Source organism: Ochlerotatus camptorhynchus, unplaced genomic scaffold, assembly GCF_037179485.1.
Source record: "Ochlerotatus camptorhynchus isolate MF236.1 unplaced genomic scaffold, CSIRO-AGI_Acam_v1.1 ptg000196l, whole genome shotgun sequence".
Lineage (NCBI taxonomy): Eukaryota > Metazoa > Arthropoda > Insecta > Diptera > Culicidae > Ochlerotatus > Ochlerotatus camptorhynchus.
The window spans coordinates 5,657,081-5,679,846 of record NW_027040686.1 but is presented as its reverse complement, the minus strand read 5'-3'; the positions used below and the strand labels follow the sequence as shown (position 1 = coordinate 5,679,846).

Sequence of the window (22,766 nt, the reverse complement as noted above, 5' to 3'; positions counted from 1 at the left end):
ACTTCAGCACCTTGGCAACCTTCCAGAATGGTCTGGAACGGTCTTCCAGGTTCTGAACGAGCCGCCCGAAACTCTCGTTCCGGATTGAGACCATTCTGGAAGCGATCTGCCGATTCAGATCGACCATTTCGTATTTACGCTGCAGATCCCCAGTCCGCTGGAACTGGCGTCTACGAACATTTCTGAGCCGAATCAAGAGTTTGGTGTGGGAATCAATTGCTTGAAACTTACCCCTCACAGGAACTCGTCGAACGCACTCTTCGTCAGCCACGGATATGGCTTGATGGAGACACTCCAGGGCCCGGTCGATGTCCTCCACTGTGTCGAGTGGTGGGTTGTCGACGATGTGGCGGTCAACCACGCGCCGAAACTGGACCCAGTTGACTCGATGGTAGTCCTTCCGCAGGCACGGTGCAGGGGCCACGTTGCCCAGCTCGGTCAGCACCGGTTAGTGGTCCGAACTCAGGTCGTTGACGGCAACCGGCTTGGCTAATCCAGTGTTTGCCAAGAACAGGTCCAGCGTCGATGGGTTGCCCGCCGGTGATGTGAAGGTTGGTTCGTCCGGAAACCAGACGGAATAGAGACCATGCTGGGAATGGTCGAATAATAGGCGGCCGTTCTGGTTCTGCTGGTAGTTTCGCCAGGCCTCATGCCGGGCGTTCAGGTCCCATTGCGGGCATTGGTGCGGGTTATGATGGTAAGGTCGTTCTTGAACTGATGTGCTGTACCATTGCTAACGGTACATTGCCGGGGGCAGTAGGCGGCGATGAACCGGACGTTTCCGGTCGATGTCTCCACTTCCATGCCGACGGCCTCGATGATGGAAGTGCGGTAGTGGGGTAGGGTGCAGTACTTGATGCCTTTCTTGATGATGACCGCGATACCGCCGAATGATGAACTGGGGCAATTTTCTATTCACCTCCTCTTATATCTAGATATTTTTTCTGCGGAATTGAAAGGAGAATGAGAGCTTTCAGATGTATTATTTTCTGCTATGTCCATGGTTATTTATTACACGGGACTGAAATCAAATGTTTCCACTATGGAATTTCACAAATTTGACAGTAGCTTCTTAACTGGTCTAAAAATGTATGGCCCATAACAAACTTTAACAACACATTCGAACTTTGCGACTGTATTGCATATTGTACAGCTATCGCGCACACCGCATGGTTTGTTTTGCGTTGGTTGTAAGTGTGTGAGTGAAAAATAGCAGACAACAGAAAAATGCTGGCTTAGCATCCCCTAGATTTATTACATACACGGCGAATGAGAACGACCCAAATTTGAGTTTAGTTCACTCATAATCGCCAAAAGTGCAGGAACTCAGCGATGAGTAAATTTGCCTCATGTTTTCCCAGGTTTTCCAGGGAAACAATCCCGAATTTGAGAAAAGTAAAGATTGGATTCACTCAGTCTATTGGTACTACTCCGAGACTGAATAAAATTTTCGTCAATTTCATCATTTTCCGGCAGATTTTTTAGGTTTTCCACAGGAAACCATGGGACAAATTTAACTCATCGCTGCGTTCCTGCACTTTTGGCGATTATGAGTGAACTAAACTCAAATCTGGGTCGTTCTCATTCGCCGTGTATATATTTTTTTATCAGATTTATGTCTCTGTCAGAAAAATAGCTTAATTGTTCAGTCATACCATGCAATTAGAATATTCATATATAGCTTGAGTTTAAAGAAATTGAGTGACTAAAATCGAGGTTGTCTGTATTTTGTTATATTTTATTAATTATATATCAACGAGATGGATCCGGAATTTCGAAGCAGGAGATACCTGCGATGGGTCGAAGAAAGTCTACGAGGAGGCCAGTTGCTGTTGGTGCAGCTCCACTTGGTAATTTGAGTGAGATCATTCCTTGTTATTTATTTATACAGTAACCGCTCCCAATCTTTAGGACGTCAATTCAGCTTATCGTTTACCAAAATGAACCCTGCTGCAAACCCTACCCTCTTACCCAACATCCTAATGATTCCTCGTGGAAGTGCAGAGGATTTCTCAGCTTCCATCAAAGCGAGTGTCACGTCAACACATTCCTATCCATTCCTTTCTTGACGGCGCTGGTATTGCTTAGTTTGAGATCACCAGTTTTAACACATTGAGGATGATTGCTCGTCCCAAGCATCGTCTATTGGTTCTCTGTGTAAGTACAGCTGATCTGGCAATAACAGAGTAGCAACCGTGGGCGGTCAATCATGCTCATGCTCTGTCAGAAAAATCGCTTAATTACATTCCCAAGAATATTTTTGCTGCCGGCTCACGAGAAGGTGTAACTGGTAACACTACTATTTGGATCAAGTGTCAGGAGATAACAACAAACGTGATGGATTCGCTGAAAGTCAATTATTTAACGAGAAGATAAAATAAGAGTAAAACAATGAGAATAGTCCCAGAAAGTTAAAGTAAATTAAGATGAGACGGTAAAATTGTAAACTAAATTCAATTAGTTTTCGCTGGTACTAGTAACCGGCGTTCGAATAAACGGGTTGTTGTAGTGGGAAGTAAGTTAGCCCAACTAACATTTTCAGCATTATAAGCCAACCTTCCCAGCGTTATGCTGTAGATACAGCTACAAGCAGAAGCTTGCAAAATTGTTTTGGAGAGCGTTAACTCAACTTTTTCACAACCTTTATTCAACTTGTCAGACGCACTGAATAACATCAGCCAATAAACGCTAATGTAACTTCTAAATATGCAAATATTAATCAACTTTCAACTTTTAGCTTCAAAAACAAAGCTAATAAAGCGAATATATTACTTACTTGATGACTTCTAAACAAGCAACAACTCTAACTGAATAACATAAACATAAAAAGTGCTTTTTCAACAACTAAACAACCTGTACTCAACTAATTCACTTTGTTAGCGCTACTTTGGAAGCTATTTTACAGTCAGCTAGACTTGTGCAGTTTTACAGCTTTTACTCTGCTTCTTTGCAAAGCTGAATTGACTAGTCGAGAAAAGTGATTTATGTGCACTATTATAAAGCCTCTACTCAGCAATCTTGTTGTAGAAAGGCATGTGAATTTGTTTACGTCAGTCAGTTCAAAGTGTTGACGTAGCGAAGGCATTGGTAGTATCAAGGTTCGCCAATGCGGTCGTCTCGAGTTCAATTCCAGGTTCCGGTACAGTGAAAATAATTTGTTGGAGTACTTGTAAATAATTTTGATTAATTTAATTCACAGTAAAATAAACATGATAAATTTCTCCAACAACAAAAAAAGCGTAAACAATATTTAACCTGGCGTTAAGAGAATGTTGTGTAGTGATTATTGGATAATCGGGTAAAGGTTGAGTAAGCGCCTTTCAAGTTCACACACAACTAAACAGCAGGATAACAGCTGTATAGAAGCGTGAATATGCAATAAGAGCTTGTCCCAACCGTCATTACAACCATACGTAGCTGACTAAGTTCGCCAGATTTGCTTATAAAGAGGTTGAGTAAAGGTTTCCTCATATCGTATAACATTTGAATACAGCTTGAGGCTGTATAAATGAAATGAGCAAAGCGTTTACATTGCGAAAATTGTTAGTTGGGAGGCTATCGCACAAGAAGAATACCGTTTTGAACATAAGTAGCCAGCAAATCCTTCTCGAAACATAGTTTTTATATTTTAAATAAATTGCAGCCTTAAGCTAGTTTGAGGTAATTTTCTGGAAAATAAATACGATGAAAATTGATTTTTGGAACAAAAACACAACTTTCCTTTTGGCAACCCTGCCCTAAAGTTAATGTTGCTTCAATTGACTGAATACAGACCGCACAATTGAAACCGGCGTCGCTCAAAATTGCTGCAATAATTAATTTGTATTTAATTCCCCATTCCCTGTGCGCAAGTGAATCGTACACTCACCGCTCATTCAAGTAGAACAATTTTTCAATCCTACAATCTGTTCCCTCCACGACTGCCTCATCCGTCGTACTAGATTTAAAGCTCCTGCGGGAGCAATCTGTTTGTTGCCGTTCCTCCGCCGTATCGGTGTCTACAGCCAATCGCCAAAGCTTCATCCTGTTTTCTGTTTTATAGCAACTTGGTTTCAAGAGCTCTATTTGTCACAACCGACGACGACGACGACGACGATGCACAGTGGGTCAGAAGTGCAATTTAGACGGCAATGCCTATAACTCTTAAACGAAGCATTTCCAAGGCTTGATGTCTTGTAAGAAGTTTCTCATTATAAAAAAAATCTAATGGTATTAACAGATAGTTTGAAACTCGTCCGCATAGATGGCTCTAAATTATATATTTTTACTCTGATATTTCGGAGGCTTGATGTCTTGGGAAAAGTCGATTATCTTTAAAAAAAATAAACAACTCTTCTGAAGGCGTCAAAGTTCTACAGCATATTGTTTCTGAGTTATTTAGAGAACACAATCAAAATTGGTGACACAATTATGGAACGGTGAAACAACTATATTTATTTCTATTTTAGATATTTTCAATAACAAGGTATGTTATGTAAGTATGTAACGTTATATTTTTTCCAGAAGCTCATGCACAACACACAGCACTTTTCTAATGCTTAAACTGGATTTAATCACAATTTTTTGAGAAAATGTTGGAAAACTTGGAAATTTACGCTTTATTTTAAATTATTCTGCAAAAAACAATTGGTACCAATCTGAAGGATAGAGTTCAGGCTACCTCCCTGGATTGGTATCAGGTCAAATTCTCGGGAATACCGTTGCTTTCAGATGGAACTTGTAAACAAATAGTAATTTTTACTAAGAAACAATGAAAACAACTGCTGTATTTAAAATTTTTCAAAGCATAAATATGGCTGTAAATAAATTAAAACGAATTAAATTAACCTTGGTATTAAGTGGAATCAACAAATTTTTGATTGTTAAACTATTAAATTAGTTCGGGTCTATATTTAATAGAATGGTAAAATTTCGTCAAGATTGATTGGGAGATAGAAAAATGCCGATTGGAATGAAACATTTTTTTTTTTGTCGCGAAACTTTATTGTCTGGCCCATAGTGTGATGACGAGAAAAGAGAGATAATGCTGTTTCTTGGAGCTGTTTTTCGGTCTTTTTGTGTGACTGTTTGGTGCTATTTCTACTACTGAGAAGTTGGAAGGATGATAGAAGTACGTGCGGCATAATCAGCTTTTAGCCTTAATCCGTCGAATGAAGTGAAATATGTAATCGGGTTTAGAGGAAACTTTAATGAGGGTAAGCACTGGTAGTGTGCATTTCGGGGTAATCTTGGAAGGCCTTTTCTAAATGTTTGCGGGTAATGTAATTGAGTCCCGGAGTTTAAAGGGTGAACACGAAATTCACGTTCGTTAACATCAGATAACTCGCTTTATTAACATGATCATATCATTTCCATTCAGCGTATCATCGTCACTACTTGGCTTGAATGTTAATAACCCTACTACTCGATGATAAACGGTGCTTTGTAATATGAATCTTCTTCGACTAATCTTCTTCGATTAATCTTCTCTTCTTCTTCGCATTTCAAGCTTATTGTTTATTGAATATTAGCTTATTGTGTGCGATAAGCTTTGTGTCTAGATCAGTCTTGTAAGCGGTCACCGTATTCGACACATTTTCTATGATAATCGACTGCCTTTGCTTCCGACACTTGCAAAACAAGCTTTCGTTTTGATTTATTTACAGTACCAAACTAAAATGTCATATGACAGGCTCTGTCATACGACACTGTCACCGAAGACGTTCACAAATAAATGTATTTTAGATTTTCTCATAATAAGAGCTGCTGATGTTGTGCTTGTGTGAATTCCGAAAATAGCAAGCAACGATGTCCTAGTAATAACAATTGTGATCCGAAAAGTCGAGAATTTTTCCATCCGGGAATCGAATCCAGCCACCTCCACCATGGTCTTGCTTTGTAACTGCGCCTTTACTGACTGAGCTAAGGGTGGCCCCTTGATGGCCTAATGGTGACTGTTTTTACTAACTGAGCAGTACCTCTTGGGTTCAGTCCCAGGCTGCTCCACATTATTGGGTCGGTTATGTCTCATCGCTTGCTTGATTGGCATGAGCAGTGGGTCAACTTTACAACACTCTGTACCCCACTGATCTTTCACTGCATATTGAGGCCCCCAATAACTGGGCATATTTTGAGCAAATATGGTTATAAACTGGATTTGCGGGAGAATTTTAAATTTTGTATGGGAAAATGTATGGGAAACGGAACGAACCTATTCATTTGCTTACCAACAATCCTAACATTGCTCAAGTATCTCCCAATTTCGGACTTAGATTGAGAATAGGATACAAAACAACTTTGTCGAAGACTGCACATCTATTTGATCTTCGTTAAAAAAAAAGTCACTAATATTTCACTTTAGACCAAGTGTTCCACACGTACCAACAATACACTCCTGTGTAGTGAATTTAAATCAGTTTGTAGGGAGCATCTGGAACTATTTGGGACTACTCTCAACTTCAACGAGATCATTAGAACAACGCTGAATAGATACGACCTCATTTATACGAATGGTTCAAAAACAGCGAGCGAAGCCGGCTATGGCGTATTCGGCCCCAACTTAGATACCAGCAGAGGCCTTCCTAAGCCTACATCGATTTTCTCGGCTGAGGCAGCTGCCATCTTCTCAGCCGTTACGGAGTACAGTTTTTTTTTTCCTGGAAGGCCATCATTACCGATTCGGTCAGTATGCTGAAGGCCCTTGAGAGTCCGAGGAACCGACACCCGTTGGTGCAAGCAACAGTAACAGCTTCTAACAGTAACACCGTATATGTCTGGGTTCCCAGACAAGCTGGCAGCGATCGGCAGATCAAAAACCCCAGTGGAACCGGAAGTCCCTGCAGCTGATTTGAAAATCTGGATCACAACGATCATCGCTTGGCATAGGACAAGGGATGGGCTAATACCCGAGACCCTTTCTTACGCAAAATAAAAGAAGATACGAAATGCTGGTCCGGCACCAAAAACTGGAAGGACCAGAGAGTACTCTCCAGATTACGCTGTAGTTACACCAGATTCTCACACGATCTCGGATCCCGTGATGGATTCCACAAACAATGTATGGGGTGCTCAACCAAAATGTCAGTTGAGCATCTCATAATAAATTGCCCTGCATATCAAAACCTCTGAGACCAACACTTCTTGGCTTCCTTAAAGACACCGGCTATTATAAATCTACGTAGAACCGCGCAACGAACAACGACTCGACAACGGATGAACGACGGCACTTGACCAACACCAGCTATCTAAATGACATGACAAACGCAAGAACAACGACGACAACCCCGCAACTTCGTATACCTTCCTTAATCCTTACTGTTACAACAATCGACACAGAACACTGAGATCCGTAAACTCTGTAACAAACACTATGCAATTTATTTATTTTCTTTTTCCGGGACTCCCTCAGAAATCCCTTCCCTTCAAAGAGACGAACCAGCTAAAGGCAATTATAGCAATACAAATTGAAATAGAGTTCTCCATATATTTCCATGTCATAACAAATTTATCAGAATTTCTTCTGAAGCTCTTCGGCCAGCTAAAATGTATTTTCAAAATATAAGGATGATCAGGCATCATGTCAAAGGTCTTCAATTAATCAGAAATTGAAACTAAATCCTTTGAATATACTCTCATCATAGCAGGTTGATCAGGAGTTCCCTGGGCATTGGCATAACCTTGAGGATTGCTTAACTGCAACCAGGTCCCAGGGCTTGTCTGTATCTTTACATTTTGAAAGATGCACACTAGTGATGCCAGTTGTGATGTAGCGGACCAAAGTTTGTTTTGATTTAACTACTAGCCAAACTTAAATAATTATGTAGTTTAGAATTATAGTATAAAATATGAATTGTTTCTTTTAAATAATTGAGTCTAATAGTTACAAAAATATAAAAAATTAATTTTCATTATTTGGCTCAAAACTTTTGGAATGCTACATCACACAGATACTACCTTTGAATTTGGCTTGATCGAGTGGCGATTTTGTTTTCTCTTTTCTTTTATTTAGATCAATACGATGCAGTTTTGAAGAAAACAACGATATCAACTATATTCCTTCTCGGATGAAGACAGCGAAGATGATTTCCTTATGAGCGAATTTGAAGACGACCAGAGCGCAAACAAAACGACTGTTCTACCGCAAATCACTCTTTACTACTACTATTCAATATTACTTCCTCGATTTCTCGTAAAATAGTCAGTCATTCATCGGTTTCATTTATTAGCATTCAGTGGAGTTTTTGCTTTTATTTGTACCACCTTTGGTGCCTTTTAAGTTTTTGATGATTAGATTTGCCAGATTGGGTAGAGGTTTCAAAGTTTACGCATGTCTATAAGCCTAATTGTAAACAGTAAACAGGGTGCCTTCCATTCATTTTGGCTGAGGGAATTTTTTGTGAGATGGTGGAGTGGTGGGATATTATGATGATGTATGTTGTGCGTAAGTGGCGGAGGGAAGTGTGGGGTTTGTGTTTGGCGCATCTTGTTATTCCACAGTTATGTCCATATTTGAATGGAAGGCACCCTGATAGCAAATATAATAAATGTTACTAATAATACTTAATTAATTAATTTTTTTTTTGTTCTATTGTCTTTCTCTCTTTATATCGGTGCATGATGAGATACACTGAACAAGGTGAAGATAAAATAATACTTAAATGTAAGTATCACATAATCTTGCAGAATTGATCCGACACCTACGAATATAATGGAGATAGTTAGATAAAAACACGAAGGATCCACGATCAGATTCAAAATGGAAGTGATGCGGTATAATCGAGGAGCTGTACTAGTGAGATTGATAGCAAGAGATGGACACTGTTTATTTTCATCGATAGTGAACCAACTTCATCATACAGAGGCGCATTCGGAGCAACATTATGAGATAGTTTGGCAGCTCAGACGGGAAGTTGTGACTCACATCCGGAGTCACATTCATACATATTCAGACAACCTGATATCCTATCTTATGGATCCTGAAATACGCACTCCTGGTAATACATTGGAAGAGAAAACCCAACTGTTCTTGCAAAGGTTCGAAACCTCAGCAGAATGGGGCGGTGAGGAAACGATTTCAGCGGTATCCATAATCTATGGAAGGAGAGTCGACGTGTACAACGAAAATGGACCAATTATAAAATTTAACGAGAATGGAACAGTCAATAGAGTTATACGCCTTGCATACCGGATTACTGCTCATACTGGAGAAAGATGCAGCAGGAATCACTACGATAGTATTATCCAAAATCTACAATTACGAAATAATAGATCCCAAGAGGTAACAGAACAGACACCCAATGAACGAGGTTATCAGGCCCCGAACAGCGAAATCGAAATATGGCAGCGGAACCCAAGGATTGATGCATCACAAATAAGTAACAGGTCATACGAACATACGACAATTAATACGACAATGACAGGAAACCCAAACCAAAAAATACAGAATAGCAACATGGAACGTCAGAGGATGCTCAAATGACAGGAAACGAGACGAATTAGACATTGCTCTTAACGAACAACAGATCACATTAGCCGCTATACAAGAGTCGCGTATGCCTGGATGCACGTTCGAGATACGACATTATGTGTGGTACTATGTTAACGATGACGATAGAATTCGCCAACGAGAAGGAGGAGGGACTGCTATTGTCGTTCATAAATCTATACATAAGCCGAATAAAATCAAAAAGATAAGTTCGAACTCGTGCTCGTATCTTAGTGACTTCGCTGGAGAAAATATTATATTTATATCCACTTATGCTAGACCGGTGACCAAGGAGGATAATGGAGAATTTTCTGTGTTGATTAGATATGTTTTAGGTCTTTCAAACCACCTACAAAACAGAATTGCAATGCTCGGCGATTTCAATGCCCACCTAGGAGTAGAAGACCTAACGGATAGCGAAAGACGCTACATAGGACACAACCTACTACATCGGCAGTCAAATGTAAACGGACTGGAATTGAAGAATCTAATTCACTGCCTCAAACTCAAGGATTACCTCACATTCGCCAAGTCAAAATCCGTCAGAGTTACATGGAGCAACCGGAAGAGTGAATCTCAAATCGACCATATACTACTAAGCGTAATGTCCTTTTTATGCAATCCTGATATCAAAGCGTTCCTGCATCCAGCATCAATCAGCGATCATAAAATGGTGATAGAAATAATTAAACGCAAAAGAAATACAGAAAGTGTAACAATTTCACAAGAAGGTCCAGCCATTCATCCAACGAAGCGGGCTAAACTTTATCTAGGACTACTATATAATGACGAAACCATAAAGGAAAGATACCAGGTAACATTAGATAGAAACCTAACTCGCATCCCTGGTAATGCCAGCATAAGTGAAAAATGGGAAAAGATAGCTATGACTACAGCAGCACAATCTCACTTGAGTTGTCCCACAACTCCTATGACTCCAAGGCGTGAGAAAGCTTATAAACGGTACGATCAAATTCATCACAAACTTATTTTGGATCGGTCGAACCCAGTTTTGAAGAAAAGCTGCGCGGAAGCCAGACGCGATAAAGCAAATGCTATTAAACAACATTTCGAAGACAAAATCAACAGGTTTCTTGAAGAAACAGAACATGATAATGGATTAGATAAAATGGTGGAAACATTCAGGTTTATCAAAGCACACAGAAGGAATAATGGAAGCAAGCGTGGGAAATTTATCCATATTAGAGACTGGGAGATGAGGCTATGAGAACAAGGAGCGGGGACAGATATTCAGCTAACTGATGAAACTGACGAGCGCTCTCCGGGACCAGACCCTACAAAGGACGAGGTGATAAGAATAATAATAGAAATGCGTAACAATTCCGCACCTGGCCTGGATGGAATAGCAGCTGAATTGCTGAAACACGGATCTGAAAACCTACTGGATCAATTAGTGGAACTACTAGTCGACGTTTTTCGGAGCAACGAAGTCCCGGTGTCATGGGCAACAACAATACAGATACCAATCCCAAAAATACCCAGCCCACAATCGACAAATGACTACAGGCGAATTACATTATGCTCAGTAGCATATAAACTGTATGCAAAAATATTGCTGAACAGACTACAACAGCAACTTCCGCAGATTCCCGATTACCAGATGGCCTTCATGCGAAAAAGAAGCGCTACGAACCAGATTTTTGTTCTTCGACGGATACTGGATGAAAAATGGCGTAAAGGCAAACCCGTCATTATAGTATCTGTGGACCTTCGGCAAGGTTGATAAAATCGATGTGTCAAAGCTTTTCCCAATATTGCGGGAAATGGGCGTGTCCGAATCATTGGTTAACAGGATTCTTAAGGCGTGTTTGAGTGAAGAGACATCCTTGCAGTGGTATGGCCAACGCACGCAAATAACACGAAAAAAAGAGGAATCAAACAAGGTTGCCCCATCAGCCCAATCTTGTTTGTTATCATGTTGCATCACGTACTTGTCACGATTTTTTTTTTTTTCCTTTATTTACAAGGCTTTCAGCCATTGGCTGGTTCGCCGCTTGTCACGATGAAGGAATTTATCCCAGAACTAAATATGGAGCATATAGAGAGTATCGTACTACCGCTCATTCTGGCATATGCTGATGACCTCCTGTTTTTGTGTGAAAATATTGACGAAGTCGAACATCTGCTATCTGTATTGGAACGATTATTAGCATCGATTGGTTTGGAAATAAATACCTCCAAAACCAAAGTACTGTTTAGGGACCCGTACAATATAAGGAACGTTAACCCAGACCAGACATATGATTTTGGAAAATACAAACTAACCCTAGTAACGAAACTGACATACCTGGGAGCAACGATTACCAGCAGTCCAACCCGGAAACAGACAACATCAGATCGAATAAAGAAAGCATACAAAGCCTTCCATACACTATGCGGTTTTTTGCGGCAACACCCAGTAAGATGGCCTGTGGTAAAGAAACTGTATCACGCTTTGATAACGCCGGTAGTGACGTATTCAATGGAAGTGGCAACGGTACTCAAAAGTAATAGGAACTCCCTTCGTAGAATGGAGAGCACGATGTTGTCTACACTAAAAAGATTGAGCAGGAGTAATGCAGGGTCTCGTGAAGGAGAAGAATCTGAAAACATGGAACAGTCACAGCAGCAACAACCACAAGAACAACAATTAGTCAATGTAGAGACTTCACCGAACAATGAACAGTCTGATTCACAGTATATAGCTGTACGGGAGTTGGAAGGAAGAACCATAAACAATAAAATCAGGGTTTCTCGTCTAAACTTTTATGGACACGTCGTAAGAAGCGCACCTCAGGGGATTATCAGGAAAGCCCTAGAGTATAGGATCCCGGAGAAGAAAAAAGTTGGAAGACCCTGCTTCACTTGGAAAACCAGCGTAAGGCAGGATGTAGAAAGAAGCGGTCGATCGGTGGATTATTGGCAAGAGGTGGCTAATAACAGAAGTGAGTTCAAATCAGCCACGACAAGATTGTTCACTGAAATGGTGGAATCAGAATACGAAGACTCGGAAGTTACTCTCAGCGATTCAAGTAGCGATGAGCAACTGAACATCCTGGATTTCAGAGATTTCTCTGAAGACGAGGATGATGGTTTCCAAGGATTCGACTAACTATGTGATGGTAAAATCTACTAACAACTTCCCATACTTTTCACCAACCTCGATCATTATTAACAGGTAAATATTCATTTTATTAAATTACTATATTATACTGTCATTACTGTTAACACTATCATTGCAACTAATTCAATTAGGCATATTCAATTGACCTGCATCGGGTTATTATTTTGCATATAATGATATGGGAAAAGGGGGGACTCACGATTCAGCATGGAGAGTGTATGGGAGCCGTTCTAGGGTTGGTTGGGGCATGTGGTTCATTTTAGACATTATAGTTTGACGTGAGAACCATGTTCCACTCAAGTTCTGGAATTTGGCCTTGAGACTTGAGATCTGGCCTTCATAAGACCCCCTTCTGTCTCGCAAAATCAAAATCAAAAAAATCAAATCATAGCAGGTTGATCAGGAGTTTTTCCGAATTATCAGAAATTTTATCGAAGACCTTGGGCTAATAGGAAACTGTAATCGAGTTCTCCAAATATTCTCTCATCATATCAAAGTGATCAGAAATTCTTCCGAATTATCATAAGAGCAAAGGGTGATGACCAATTGGACGACAGTCACAAACTGCAACCAGTCGAATAGATTTATTAACTCCTAATATAACATACACCAAAAAGCTCTTAGAACTCAATAAAACAGCTCTTAGTATATACACTGGGTCTATTAACTGGGCACTGTCCTAGTAGATATCACATCAAGTACATTGGTCGGGTTCAGAGTGATATCCGTCGTTTCTGTAATTTGAAACTTGAAACCTCGGAACATCTGCTCTGCAGTTGTTGTGCATTACACAAGCGTAGATCTAAATTTCTTGGAAGTATTAGCTTACAACCTAGTGAAATTTGGTCTGCATATCCTGGAAAGGTAGTTGGTAGAGTCGGTGTATAATGAGTCACGCCAAGAGTGAAGCCAAGTCTACCTATTGAACTGTCAAATCGGCTACCTATCGTGCAAAGTAAATAAACATTACGATGCTATGAAAGGTCTACGAAAGGTATTGCAATGAAATATAAAATAAAATTGAAGAAATCATCAGAAACACGCAGCGAGCATTAAATGGTCATGGGATACGTTTGGTTTTGATCAGTAATGAGAATTTCTACTATTTTTTGATAAGATAATTTGACAAAATCACTGATATTATGATTCACTACAGCCGTTATTTTTGGTTCTCGCTAGAAGTCATTTAAAGTTGATGTAGAAGTCCTCTGTTGCCAAGTGAAAAGAAAGGGAATCCTTCGAAAACCGTGATGCGAGTTCAACTGTTTTTCTCTTGGCGTGACTCATTATACACCGACTCTAGTAGTTGGTTTTATAAACCATGTTATACCAGACTGGGAAAAGATGTATCCAGGCAGTTAGCCGTCCTCTCGTTAAATAGTGGTCGGTTTGCATGATACAAACAGCAAATAGGGGTACCACAAAAGTTCAAATAATGGACGCAGTGGTTTCACTCCCCTCTCCAACAAAAAAATCTTCTAAATCTAAGATGACTCTCATAAACCATTTTTTTTTTAATTCTCTTTTCATTTTTAGCTTAAAGCTTTTGGCAGCGGTACTAACCCTCTCGCTACCGTGTGTTGCCTTCTGTCTTTGTTATTGAAATACGTGAATTTTGCAAACAACAACAACTCATACAGACGAAAATCCACGGATTGTAACCAACTGGCTACAATTTGCTGGCCCATGGTCCCAGAAGTAACGAAAGTCTTGCGTTTCAGCCCACAACTGCACATTGCTTGACAGACAAAGAACTTTTTGGAGAATTTCGACTTCTTTTTGATTTTACATTCTCCGGAGCACTCTTCTGGTCAATCGAGGTATAAAATTCCTGCCATTCCTGGCCAGGAATTTGATCTAAAAATGCCAGGAGGGGATAGACCGGGATTTTAGTTTCGAGCCTGCAGGATCGAATCGCGACGTGCTTGCTCCGGTGAAGCAATGATGTAAACAATTTATCCTGACAACCAATGTCTACTGTGATGCTATACACTCTTAGCTTGATCCAGAGAAATTTTGAAAAACTTTACTCAAAAAATGCCTTAATGGCAGCGTTTTTAATGTGTCCAAAATGTTTCGGGTTCAAACTTTATAAGTTGGGAGCCGATAAAATGCTTGCAAAAGAAGCGTCAAAGGCAAGGGGAATATTTAGATCAAAGTAATTTCTAACTTTTCAAAAGTGTTGGAGGCTTTTCGAAAGAAAGTGAGCAAGCTCGTCGGAATGACTAAAACCGTGATTTGGGTTTTATTTAAAAAAATATTAAACCAAAATGGATGAATTATGAATCGAACCATCTGACTACTAATGGAAAATTACAGAATGAAGAATATTTGCCACAAGACGACAAGAGAGTTCTGATTTTCATTGATTATACTGCCGTTATACGCATAAGTATCTTAGAACAAGGGTCAGCTATGCATCTATAACGGCAGTATACTACACCTGCGATTTTTTTTTATTGAAGGTCACTTAACTAGTCATAAATATTGCCAAAAAAAATCTATGTACAACAAACAATCTTGAAAAACACCTTAATCTACATGCCAATGTTCTCCACACTGCTCGAAATGCTTCGATAACCGCCGAACCTCTGCTCCCTCAGTTGTCGTTGGTGCTGGAAGATTCGATAGAGATGAGTCGTCAGGCCAAACAGACAGGTGAATATCACTGCAAATGTGTAAACAAAGCACATCTCATTAAAATGAACACAGCCAATCGCGGTGCAATTCGCTGATAAATGGCAACGCAAACGAACCAATCTCCATTAGGTTTTGCTTCCATCGGTCCTTCCCGGTTGTGCCGCCGTCGATATTCGCATACAGCCGCACCATCGTCTCAGACACAATGTAGCCCAAAAAGTCCAGCACGAGTAGCACTATGAACGGCATCAAATAGTGCTCGTTGACCTGTAGGATTTCAGAACCGAAATCAGAAATGGAAATCGATTTAAGAGAGATTGATCAAATATGAGAACGAGGGAGGGGACGTACTTTGAAGATGCCAAATATATAGAGCCCAACAATGGCCACGCCAATCAGAATCAGTATCGTATCGAGCATGGCGTACCGGTAGTAGGGTTTAACTAAAATAGCGATGCGGTTGTTAGATATTTGCTGCGTAGCACTCTCAGCGATTCAGTCGAGTGATTCGAAGAATTTCTGGTTTTTTGATAAATCATGCCAAATGTTCCACACGTTCACTGGACGTCACTGCACTGGAATTGCGATTCACACGATTTATACTCACAACTGTCCGGAACATCCTTGATATCGTCGTATTTCACCATCAGATAGACGGAAGCCGAGAGCGAAGCGAGCATGGCCCACAGACTTAGCAGGCCCACGATCACACCGTACAGCCGGGGGCTCAGGAGGCATCCCAGCAGGGAACATTCGCGCTTGGGAGTTGTCATCTTTCGAAAATGTTACACCACCTTACCGGCTGTAGCACGACTGAGCTACTGAAAAAGAATAAAGCAGATTATTCGTTCTTTTTTGTGGCAGTCTGTAATCGGCTTGCTGCCAGCGGTCCGTTTGTTTTTTTTAGTCAGCCTATGAGATAAAGAAAAAGGAAGATGATTTTTTTTTTCGGTTTCTAGTTCTATCTCTCCTAGCGACGGCTACCTATCAGTTACAATGAGGTATTTTTTTCCGGTTAGTTGAAAGAGTTACTAAAGCCCGTGGAAGTTATTTTCAGGACGGATTTTTCGACTTTTTGTGCTGTTGGTAGCCAAGCAAATTACGATGGCTTTACCCTGCTGCCGTTTATGCCTATAGTATCAGTGATGTCATGGTAAATTCGAAACTGGTTACCCACAAAAAAAAACTAACCTTTGCGGCCTTTAAGGAAAAAAATAAAATAATGTTCATTTTCAATAACTGGTGCTAACTACCATGAAAGCACTGATGCCAAATTTGAAATTTTTGCTCCACAGTGCTCAAACGGTTCCAAATTGAGTCCTGATTAGCCTCCCAAAATTTGAAATCATTTAGTAAGAAACTGACTTGGCAACCAAATTGTTAGTTCATATCTATCTAACAATTCACCATATCGGTCTGCTTTAAAAAATGGTAACTATGCTTGTAAGAAATATTTTCAGCTGCAATTTTGACCACTTTTCGATAAAATCTAAGGAATAAAAGTTATTGAGGATTCATGTCACTGGTGTCTTACGATTATGCTCAAATCAACTCTTCAGCAGGCAACATTGCACAGTGGTCCAGAATGCAGATTTAGGTGGAATGATATGTTTTGAGCCTGAAATAGAAACTTTAGACTAAAAGTCTCTTATACAAAGTTGTTCCTTATAGTTAGGCCCTCATTTTTATGACAATGAATTCTAGGGTGGTTCTTATTATCATTAAAATCAAAAATCTAACTTTTTTGTTTGAATAAATTAAGGTATACATTTTTCGACAAAGTTATAGCTGAGCTAATTTCAAGCAACTTTGTTGACAACAACTTTTTTGTATCTCTTAAATTGGCCGATTTAGAGCTATTTTCTTGAATTGAGTTAGGGTGGCGCTAAAAAAAACAGTTATTTTGCTCTAGTTTTCTTATTTCAAATTTCTCAGCAAAGGTGTCTTCAAATGACTTTTAGATCTTTAGAAGGCGAAAATTTTTGATGCAAGAAGCTTGTCAATATCTTTCGCCTATCAAGAGTTAATGACGTTTTTATACTAAAAATATGCACTTTTTAAATGTTAATATCTCTGGTTGGGGCAAACCAAAAAAAAAATTCTTACGGCATTTGAAAGGACTTATGTTATTCTCAGTATTATGAAAGAGATGAACCAGCTCAAGGCTGAGCATCTCTCTAATAAAGCAAAAAAAAATCAATAATATGAAAAAATTGGAGGTATTTTATTTTTTAAACTCGTATAAAATCAACTTGAAATTATTCATATTTTTTACTAAATTTGGGTATATCTTTTTTATTAGAAGAGATACAGACAACACATTTCGCTATAAAACATTCGCCTAAAAGAGTTTTAAAAGTCTCTAGAAGATGACTTTCATGAGAAATTTCTCAATTCAAGAAAATAGCTCTAAATTGGCCAATTTAAGAGATACAAATAAATTGTTTTCAACAAAATTGCTTGAATTTAGCTCAGCTATAACTTTGCCGAAGAATGTATACCTTAATTATTATTTAAAACAAAAAGGTAAGATTTTTGATTTTAATGATAATAAGAAACACCCTAGAATTCATTGTCATAAAAATGAGGGTCTAACTATAAAGAACAACTTTGTAGTAGAGACTTTTAGCCTAAAGTTTCAATTTCAGGTTCAAAACATATCATTCCACCTAAATCTGCATTCTAGACCACTGTGCATTGGTGTTTCTGGCGCGTAGAATAGAGAACAAAAATCATGGCTACTATGTCACACTGCAGTGTACATTCAGTGTTTCCCACAAATCACTTTCTTGATCATCATCATCAATCTCTTTAAAAATTAATAACTATTTCATTTGACGTTTGACTTAAAAACGATCTTTTGCAAAGTTGTTTTTTTTTTTTTTGTTAATTACTTTATTTGTACAGGCTCAATCGAATAAACTTTACAGAGCCAAGTTATCATTTTCTTTATACATTATAAATGTCTTAAATCTAAAATTAAAGGATTGGAACCGATTACTCGCGGTCTTCTCGAGGTTAGTGGATGACAATTGTTTGGATCGGGAGAGGGAAAAGGAGATTTGGAATATGATTTATGATTCAAAAATTTCACTATTTCTAAAAGATATACTTAATCCTATCGACGTTATATCAATTCTGTAATTATACAATTATTACCGAAACAAATCTACAAAAAAAATACACACACACACATACAAAACACAAACTAAACACAAGGTTAATCAAACTTACAATCTATGATTAATATTCTTCAAGAAAACATATATGAGTTGCATAAACTCCAGATCGCGTCTAGCCAAAATATCCCGAACTGGAACATTAGGTTGTCTACCTCGAGCCCGAAGGGAATCGTACAACTCGGATCTGACTCCACGGTGCTCAGCACATGACCAAATAATGTGATCTGCGTCCTGGTAACCTTGTCCACATTCACAGAGATTACTGTCCCCCAGCTCAACACGGAACAAGTGAGCGTTTAACGAGTAGTGATTGGACATGAGGCGAGACATCATACGAATGAAGTCTCGACCCACATCCAACCCCTTGAACCAAGGACACTTCGACACCTTAGGGATGATTGAATATAACCATCGTCCCAAACTCCCTTCACTCCATTTATTTTGCCAGCTGGCGAGGGACTGTTGACGATAAATGAAGAAAAATTCGTCGTAGGCGATTTGTCGATCGTAAATATCGCCTTCCATAGCGCCCACCTTTGCAAGTGAGTCAGCCATCTCATTGCCCGGAATCGAGCAATGAGATGGGACCCATGCAAAGGTGATGACAAAAGATCTTAAAGATAAAGCACTCAAAAGCTCTCGTATTTTCGTGAGAAAATACGAGGAGTGCTTTACCGGCCTCATGGAGCGAATAGCCTCGACAGAACTGAGACTATCCGTAAAAATAAAATAATGATCTGGTGCAAGTGAGGCGATCGTTTCTAGCGTATAATGTATTGCCGCCAGTTCCGCAACATATACGGAACAAGGAGCATGGAGCATTAGAGAGGCGCTATGAAATTCGTTATAAATACCAAAACCAGCGGACGCCTCTATTAGTGATCCATCTGTGAAGAACGATCTTGCGGAATCAACTTGGCCAAACTTTGCAGCGAAAATTGACGGAGCAATCATGGAACGATGATGCTCTGGGATTCCGCGAATCTCTTGCGTCATTGATAAATCAAAATGAACAGAACTGTCGAAGTCGGAGAAGCAAACACGATAGGGATTATGCTGCGAAGGGCTGACATCCTGTGTTATGTACACGTAGTACAATGACATAAAACGAGTTTGAGGGTTTAGCTCAAGAAGCTTCTCAAAGTTTGCAATCACCAGTGGGTTCATAATTTCACAACGGGTGAGGAGCCTGAGGGATAATTCCGAAAACCGATCAGAGAGTGGCAACATGCCCGCTAACACTTCGAGACTCATCGTATGAGTCGAGTGCATGCATCCTAACGCGATACGAAGACAGCGATACTGGATCCGTTCCAGTTTGATGATGTGCGTTTTAGCCGCCGACTGGAAGCAAAAACTACCGTACTCTAAAACCGATAAAATCGTTGTCCGGTACAACGTTAGAAGATCTTGCGGATGGGCTCCCCACCACGTTCCGGTAATTGTTCGGAGAAAATTGATCCTTTGTTGGCATTTCCGCTTCAGATACTCAATGTGGGATCTCCAGGTGCATTTTGAATCGAACCAGACCCCAAGATATTTGAAGGACATAGAATGAGTGATCGGTTTACCCAAAAGTTGAAGCTTTGGTTGTGCTGGGCTATGCTTCCTAGAAAAAACGACCAACTCAGTTTTCTCCGTGGAGAATTCGATACCTAGCTGGATATCCCAAGTAGACAAATTGTCTAAGGTATCCTGTAAGGGTCCTTGCAGGTCGGCCTCTCTGGGCCCTGTCATAGACACTACTCCGTCATCTGCAAGTTGTCTCAACGTGCAGTTGTCACTTAGACAATTGTCAATTTCTCTGACGTAGAAATTATACAGAAGGGGGCTTAAACATGAGCCCTGGGGGAGACCCATGTAGCTAAATCGTGAAGCTGTAGAGTTTCCATGAGAAAAGCTCATATGTTTCTCTGACAGCAAATTGTACAAAAAGTTATTAATTAATGGAGAAAGGCCACAAGCGTGGAGTTTGTCTGAAAGGACTTCAACCGATACTGAATCAAAAGCCCCCTTAATATCCAAGAAGACAGAAGCCATTTGCTCTTTATTAGCAAAAGCCAACTGAATTTCAGTGGAAAGCAACGCGAGACAGTCGTTCGTTCCCTTGCCCCTACGGAAACCAAATTGAGTATCTGAGAGTAGGTGGTTCAACTCAACCCATTTGTCCAGGCGAAAAAGGATCATTTTCTCCAACAATTTTCGAATACACGATAACATCGCAATGGGACGATACGAATTGTGATCTGACGCGGGTTTTCCAGGCTTTTTAATGGCTATAACTCTCACCCGCCTCCAATCATCCGGAACAATATTGAGCTCCAGGAACTGACCAAACAAGTTCAACATGCGCCTCTAAGCGACGTCTGGGAGGTTCTTCAACAAGTTGAACTTGATTCTATCAGCCCCCGGAGCCGAATTGCCACACGAAAGGAGCGCGAGTGAGAGCTCCAGCATTGAAAAAGGCTGGCTGATCTCGTCTACCGAATTCGTCGTTTCGCAAGGAATCATCTGTGCCGGCACAGAATCAGGACATACTTTTCGCGCGAACTTGAGGATCCAACTATCGGAGTACTCCTCGCTCTCGTTGTTTGAAGACCGGTTACGCATCCTTCGCGCCGCATTCCAAAGCGTATTCATCGACGTTTCGCGCGATAATCCGTCCACGAATTGCCGCCAGTATCCGCGTTTCTTGGCTTTGATGAGGCTCTTGAGTTCGCGTTCAAGAGCCGAGTACGCTTCGAAATGTACGGGTGTTCCACGTTTCCGGAAAAGCTTAAACGCGTCGGACTTTTTACGATAAACCTCAGTGCATTGCTGGTCCCACCAAGGGGAAGGAGGTTTCCTACGGAAAGACGTTCCAGGAACCGGCCGAGTTTGAGCTTGAAGCGCGCTGTCCAAGATCAGATTGGAGAGGAAGTTATATTCCTCCAACGGTGGAAGCCCTTCTACCGACGTTAGGGCATCTTCTATCACATTCTTGAACTTTGTCCAATCGATATTACGGGTAAGATCGTACGCGACGTTAACGGGTTCCGACGGATTGAACCCACTGGCAACTGAAACTTTGATCGGCAAGTGATCACTACCGTGGGGATCTTGGATCACATTCCACGTGCAATCCAACGATAATGAGTTAGAGCAAAGTGTGAGGTCTAATCTACTTCCATTCGAGGATGGGCCAGCCAAACGTGTTACTTCTCCATTGTTAAGAATTGTCATATTAAAGCTGTCGCAGAGGTCATATATCAAAGTAGAACGGTTGTCATCATACAGTTCCCCCCAGCCTGTACCGTGGGAATTCAAATCTCCCATAATCAACCGTGGAGCAGGAAGTACCGAACAGATATCTGAAAGTTGTTTGCGATTAACAACGGCTCTAGGAGGAATATAAACAGAAGCAATACAAAGGCTCTTACCTTTAATAATAGCCTAACATGCAACAACTTCAATACCTGGAAATTGTGGAAGATTCACTCTATAGAAGGAATGGCACTTTTTGATCCCCAAAAGTACCCCTCCTCCACGCGAATCCTCACGATCCAGTCGAATAATGTTAAAATCATAAAAAGGAAGATCGATATCTGAAGAGAGCCAAGTTTCACAAACAGCAAATGCATCACAATCATTATTGTGAATTAAAAACTTAAAAGAATCTAATTTAGGAATGAGACTTCGACAATTCCACTGTAGAACAGTGATCAAATCCCCGACCTCGTTTGGAAAATTATCCATCGAAGGAAATGATTGCTGCAATGAGGGGCCACTTCAATGTCAATTGCTTCAAGAGGGTCTTCACAGAAGGAAGCATTGCCAGAACAATGCTTTTGAGAGGATCAGAAATATTCAGGTACTTGAGAATATCGTCCACAATTTTATCAAATGAGAACAACCCGGATAAAGAAGGGGCTTCTGTTCTTAAAAATGAGCCATCAGGGGTTTTTGATGTCCCCGGGAGAGATGGAAAATTCTGGTTATAATCAGTTCTGCGGAGACCAGGAGGAGTTGAAACTTCCTTTTTTCCATCACTCCTTGATTTGGGCAAGCTGATTTGGGGTTCCTTATCTGCAACTTTCCGCGAACGGATGCGTTTTCGTTTCCGTGCAGAACCTTCCGGAAAACTGAAAGAAACTCCCTCCTCAGCCAAGTCAGAGTCAGACTCGTCATCAGACAAAACAGCAAAGGGATTTTTGTCGTTGGTTGATGGTGTGGCTGTTTTTAGCATTGCTGCAAAAGACTGCCTGGAACGCTCCTTAAGAAAGCGTTCTAGTTTCTCCCCGCGTTGTTTGTACGCCGGGCACGATGAGAGACCATGAGGAGTTCCCTTACAGTACACGCATTTTGGTGCAGTGACTGT

General features: G+C 40.4%; 2 protein-coding genes across 4 annotated transcripts in view; one reads left to right on the top strand and one right to left on the bottom strand.

Annotated features, from left to right (window-relative positions):
* Positions 1 to 22,766, top strand: part of LOC135702720 (alpha-protein kinase 1-like) — a 365,060-nt gene that overhangs the window by 321,536 nt on the left and 20,758 nt on the right. The window lies entirely within an intron of this gene.
* On the bottom strand, positions 15,110 to 16,039 carry LOC135702737 (uncharacterized). Its single transcript, XM_065223791.1, has 4 exons — positions 15,835 to 16,039; positions 15,579 to 15,670; positions 15,344 to 15,494; positions 15,110 to 15,255 (listed from the first exon to the last, which is right to left on the bottom strand). Exons 1-4 carry the CDS (start codon positions 15,998 to 16,000, stop codon positions 15,125 to 15,127), a joined length of 540 nt encoding a protein of 179 aa, XP_065079863.1. The 5' UTR covers positions 16,001 to 16,039; the 3' UTR covers positions 15,110 to 15,124.